This window comes from Girardinichthys multiradiatus, chromosome 18 (assembly GCF_021462225.1).
Source record: "Girardinichthys multiradiatus isolate DD_20200921_A chromosome 18, DD_fGirMul_XY1, whole genome shotgun sequence".
Taxonomy (NCBI): Eukaryota; Metazoa; Chordata; class Actinopteri; order Cyprinodontiformes; family Goodeidae; genus Girardinichthys; species Girardinichthys multiradiatus.
Window position 1 is genome coordinate 38,875,138 of NC_061810.1, and position 5,761 is coordinate 38,880,898.

A 5,761-nucleotide genomic window follows, 5' to 3' on the forward strand; every position below is an offset into this window, starting at 1 on the left:
CTTTATTAATATGACTCATAGCTGGTTTTCCCATTTATACTATAGTGATGTAAAGCATAAGTTCTAATGTTTCCCTTTTGTTAGAATAGGATAAGAATGCTCATCGACACACATTACAAAGATAAATGGCCCAAGGGTTGTCATGAATGACCTGAGGCTGGGGCACTGGGTTTGATAGTGGAGCAGCTGGTATCTGGTTTGATTAGAAAGCCACGGCACACTTAGATCAAGGATGGACACCCGCTACTACACAACCTACCAGATAGACACCACAATGGTGACACATAGTCTACTGATAATCACTGAGGGAGGGCACATCCATAGCATTGGAGTGCCAGTTATAAAACTACACGTGACCTTCTATTGAGGCTCTTCGTCACTCTTACACAGTCGGCAGCGGTCCGAGATGGAAGCCTCAGTGCTGATGTCTGCAATCATTCCTCGGCCTAATTTAGATTAAAGGAGCTAAAAGTTAGAAACTGTTTGAGAGTCGTTCATTTAAGAGTCAGTGTTTGATAAAGTGTGTGATCGCTTCTGGGGACCAAGGACCGGAGGAATTCCGAGACGTCTGACCGCCAACAGGGTGCTGTAGCTCGGACATGAGTATTAAACAACATTAAATACACCACCATGCACTAAATGTACGCAAATCGGTTATTAACAAGCTCCACCTAGTGCTCAAACAGTGTCACAACAGGCAGCTATGATAGTGAGATTAACATTTTACAGCCAATTTATTTTGTATTTTGACAACTTCTTTAATCTGGCATAGTTATTTGTTTAGCAAGAAGTTAAGGATATTTTTTTTCTATTCCAAAAATTATACCCTTTAGTTTTGGACCTAATAAAGTCAATTGTTTAACACATGACCTTTAGTTCAAACTAGATGAAAATGTTTTAAATTTAATTTGACATTAAACAAGTACTACCTTACCACATTTGCCTTTTTAATGTATTTATTGCTGTGCTGCTGTATTAGTACATCACCATGATTTATTTACTGGGACTGTTAGAGCCCTAGGGTATACTTAGTCTGTTAAAGATATACTACATTAGAAATTACAAATGTAAAGAAAAAAAAGTTGATTTAAGTTTTCAAAATCTCTTTTGTGACCCCTTCCCCATCATATTTTTCTTTGTATTTATCTCTGGCTTCAGCAGCATGATATAGCATTTAGGTATGAAAATACAAATTAGCAAACCAAAACTAGAAGCAAGAATAGCAAAGATTTCTACAGCAACACTAAACTTTCCAGGAGAGCTGACATAAGCTGGGATAAAAGTGATCCACACAGCACAGAATATCAGCATGCTAAAGGTGATCAGTTTAGCTTCATTAAAATTATCAGGTAATTTTCGAGCCAGAAAAGCAAAAATAAAACACAGCATGGCAAGTAGCCCTATATATCCAAGCACAGACCAGAAACCAAGAGTAGAACCCAAATTGCACTCCAGAACAATTTTATCTTTGAATTCCTTAAAGTTCTTGATTGGAAAAGGAGGAGAGATTGTTAACCAGAGGATACATATGATGACTTGAATTAGAGTAAAACCCAGGACACTAACTCTCTGCTGTGCAGGTCCAAACCATTTTGTGACATTTTTCCCTGGAATTGTGGCTTTAAAGGCCATTAAAACCACTATGGTTTTGCCCAGAACACAAGAGGTGCAGAGGACAAAGGTGATTCCAAATGCTGTGTGCCGCAGCATGCAGGACCACTCAGAGGGCTGGCCGATGAAAGTCAGAGAGCAGAGGAAACACAGGGTCAAGGAGAAGAGCAACAGGAAGCTCAGCTCAGAGTTATTTGCCCTCACAAGAGGAGTTTTCCGATGTCTGAAGAAAATGGCTGCTACAACAGCAGTCATACATGTTCCAAATAAGGAAGCTGTTGTTAGTAACACTCCCATAATTTCCTCATATGAAAGGAACAGTTCTTCTTTCTTTATACAGGAGTCTCTTCCCTCATTTGACCAGAACTCTGGCAAGCATTTCAAACAGGTAGTAGAATCTGCAAAACAATATTGACGCTTACTATTTATTAATTATATTTCAATTTGGGGTGAAAAAACATACGACCTCTTGTTCATGCATTGACTGTGATTTTGTAAACTGTATCAACCAGCAAGATATGTGGTTTTGTTTTACCTAAGACATTTTAAAAGTCACAGTTTGTTTTTATGTGCATGGCTTGCTAAACTACATTATACGCTTTGCACATTATATTGTTGATCAAACAAATCTGAGTGTTTTTATTTTTTTTACCATGTAGAATGACATGCAGCTCAAAGCCTAGACAAACTCGGAGAAATATCTTAGAAGCTCAGCTGTCAACAAGTCATTTCAAAATAGAGAGTAAACATGCTAACATTAACTTATTAGTTCAGCAAAGTCCTTAACGAGATGCATGTTTATTAAAGACTGTAGCTGTATGTTTTGAGTCAGACAAATCTTTAGACACAAATAATGCTGCTTTGCGTATTTTAAGTAATTGGTTGTCAAATCATTTTAGTAGTTTTCTAGTACATAGTTAATCATGTGTTGCAGTAGCATATCATGCTGACCTACAGCATTGTGTTCTGAACATCATTGACGATTTCGTTAAATTCATTACAATACTAATGTAGACAGATAATACATGGTGCATTGTTTTACTCCATAAAGATGACATTGGTTTTTGTAAACTCGTAAATCCGTCTCTATATAAATTATCCGGTTGTCTCTATAAGCATATTCTTAAATAGTTTGGATCAGTTTATGGGAAAATGAGTCCTGATTGGGACAGTATTATAACCCTAACCCTAACCTTAACCCTACGCATAGAAATGTGAAATAGATGTCACAGATTTTTTTTTTTTTTTTTTTTTCATGAATTGCCTTGTTTAAACCTTTGCACCAGAAACTGTAACAATTATGAATTATATAAGTTAGCCAAATCACATTTTAGGACTTCATGGGGCCTTATTTGGGTAAGGTAAACTGGTGTTATACTGGTGTTATACAAGTAAGGGCTACATATTTTGCGGGATACAAATTCCAAATTGCTTCGGTGATACTGAACCTGTATTGTTGCTCATCTCTCCTTCTGTGCATCGTACACAGTCATAACAGCAGGCAGGTTTTCCTTTCTTGAGAACCTTATGTGTTCCATAAGGACACGTCTCACTGCAAACTGACACAGGGACCTGCAAAAGCAAAATACATTTACACACCCACACATCCACACACACACATATGTGTGTGTGTGTGTGTGTGTGTGTGTGTGTGTGTGTGTGTGTGTGTGTATATATTTATATATATATATCTGTAGTTTTTACATTGTTAGTTACCTGCAGTGAGTTTTTTGCCCAAATTAAAGACATATTTTGCACATTAAGTTGTTTATCTTCAGGTAATGATGCATCGTATATTCCAACACTGATAAAAACAACTGTGTCTCTTTCTCTTGGCTGCCAGTTTATGATTTCATATTTTGCTGGTGGATCTCCATTCTCATTAAAGTAAACATCCTCTCCTTCCTTTGTTTTGAAGTGAATCCTTAGTAAATGCTGTAAAATCTAAGTACAAAAATAGCTATTAATTTTAGGTACAGTATAAGCTATGATTGAGAATTATTCTTTACAAATTAGGTTTAGATATTATATTATTCTAACTATAGTAAATGTACATGTAAACTTACTGTTAATGAATCCAGTTGGATGTTTTTGTCACATGTTTTATTACAGTTGAGAATGTCATGCAGAGCATGGGCTACTGCATAAACTCCTTTATAGACATTGTTAAATATGGGCATGAGTGACATGTCAGTGAAGCTGTTTTCCACTCCAGTAAGATCTTCCTTTCCAGTACATTCCTTCTGAATTGCCGCTGAGCTTGATTTATTGAACTTACAGCTAAACAATGCCTCCCACAATTCTCTAAATAAGACACCATTTGATGAATTCAGTGGCTTAACATTAAACATGAACTTTTCTATTCCACTGACAAGTGCTTTGGGGATGGAAAGGCCTATAGCCCCATCCAGAATATGATTTGTATCCATTGCTGCAAGTTGAGAATCAGAAATCCATCCTTCAGTTCCCACCCACTGGTAGCCAGTTAAGTTGTTTATAGAAAATTCATGTAACAAAACATCCCAATCCATGTTGGACAAAAACGTAACAATAACCTTAGAGGTAGATGTCTTAATAATCTCAATTATATTTTGTATTTTATCCAATGGATCTGTTCTAAAGAATGATATGGAATACTCGACACATATACCCAGCTGTTCTGCAGTTGCTATAAATGTTGACATGCCATTATTTCCATAGTCATCATTGGTTCTAACTGCACCAATCCAAGTCCAACCAAAATATTTGACCAGTTGGGCCAGGGCTCTGCTCTGGTAATAGTCACTGGGTATTGTTCTGAGGAATGAGGGGTACTTGGTTTTATCACTGAGACAAGCACATGTGGCAAAGTGGCTGATCTAGTGAAATAAAAAAAGACAACATTTTAAAATAATTAATTTAAAAAAAAAAATTTAATTCACATTTTTACCATTTTTACCCACCACTGGGATACGGAAGGGTCCGATGGCAATTGCAATGGCTGTGGTTGGAGAAGAAGAGGTTTCTCCCATTATCACCTGTACTTGTGCAGATCTTGCACATGCCTTTAAAGGTGAAGCCTTAATTTCATCACCATTAAGTAAGGCCATTGCAACTCTTGCACTTCTGGCAATGGAGCCACAAGTATCATATATTTTATAGCCCAGAGTAATTCCTGGCAGTAGATCTGTGTTATTATTAATTTCTTCAATGGCAAAAAGCATGGCCTGAGCAAATTGGAAGTCTCTGAAGTTTAAACTTAAGACAAACAAATCTTAATTATAAAATCATAGTGAAATTCTTTAAATTGACATAAAAACAAAACATTAATAAACTAATATACATTATAATATACTAATATACAATATACATTAATATACAAACATAATCTGTTAAAGGTAATAATTGTCTTTATCGAAATAGGTCTGTAATTCACCTGGTACATTGCAGTCGCAGAGGTTTTTGTTTGTAGTTATCTTGGCTGTTTTTCCAGCTGCTGTGGAAAGAGAAGATTCCTCCCAACATTATGTCCCCTTTCTGAATGAGCTGGGCATCTTCAAGATCCCCTATTTGTGTGCAGGCTGCAGGCTCCTCTGCATGTGAATAAGATGCCACAATTAACCAATAAAAAAGTGTCCACCCCTGCTGTTGCCAAGTCTGTGTGGGTCCCATCCTGAGAGAAAGAAACAAGCTAGAAACTATTACCCAAATATTTATACATTATGAATTTGCATGAACTTTGATTAAAAAAAACAAAAACAAAAATAATGGTTCAACCAACAGGGTGCATTGTGGAAAAGGTAATGCCCTAATAAATATTACCAAAGGCTCAAAAACCTTTTTAGCAAAGGGTTTAAAGCAGCTTATTTTAGTGTAACATTTCTAATGGCAATACTTGCACATTTTACATGCAGTGTACAATACATACCAAAATAAGATTTCCAAAAATTACAAAAATGGTGAAAACATTATGGAGTATGAAGGTTTTAAGTAGACAAAATCAAGCAGACAAAAGATGAACATGAAAAGCATTTGCTGAACACTCAGCTAATTTTGGCAAAAAGGATATCTAATAGTTAGGATGTGATAAAAGTAATGATCGAAAAATAATAAAGAATGACTCATTCAAAATTTAGGCAACGGCCAGGTAATAAAGTGACTGAGGAGTGTT

At 36.2% G+C, this 5,761-nt stretch overlaps 1 protein-coding gene across 1 annotated transcript; it reads right to left on the reverse strand.

The window, feature by feature from the left end:
* Positions 1-641: 641 nt before the first annotated feature.
* On the reverse strand, positions 642-5,130 carry LOC124883648 (extracellular calcium-sensing receptor-like). Its single transcript, XM_047390834.1, has 6 exons — positions 5,027-5,130; positions 4,554-4,848; positions 3,678-4,469; positions 3,328-3,555; positions 3,060-3,183; positions 642-2,009 (listed from the first exon to the last, which is right to left on the reverse strand). The coding sequence occupies exons 1-6, from the start codon at positions 5,113-5,115 to the stop codon at positions 1,096-1,098; spliced, it is 2,442 nt and encodes an 813-aa protein (XP_047246790.1). The 5' UTR covers positions 5,116-5,130; the 3' UTR covers positions 642-1,095.
* Between the last annotated feature and the right edge of the window lie 631 nt (positions 5,131-5,761).

Bases quoted from the DNA above. Each gene is read 5' to 3' on its own strand.
- LOC124883648 (XM_047390834.1), bottom strand. From the start codon at position 5,115: ATGTTGGGAGGAATCTTCTCTTTCCACAGCAGCTGGAAAAACAGCCAA. The intron at 4,470-4,553 runs GTGGGTAAAAAT...TTATTTCACTAG, and splicing joins GACCCTTCCGTATCCCAGTG to ATCAGCCACTTTGCCACATG. The intron at 3,556-3,677 runs GTAAGTTTACAT...TTTTGTACTTAG, and splicing joins TCCAACTGGATTCATTAACA to ATTTTACAGCATTTACTAAG.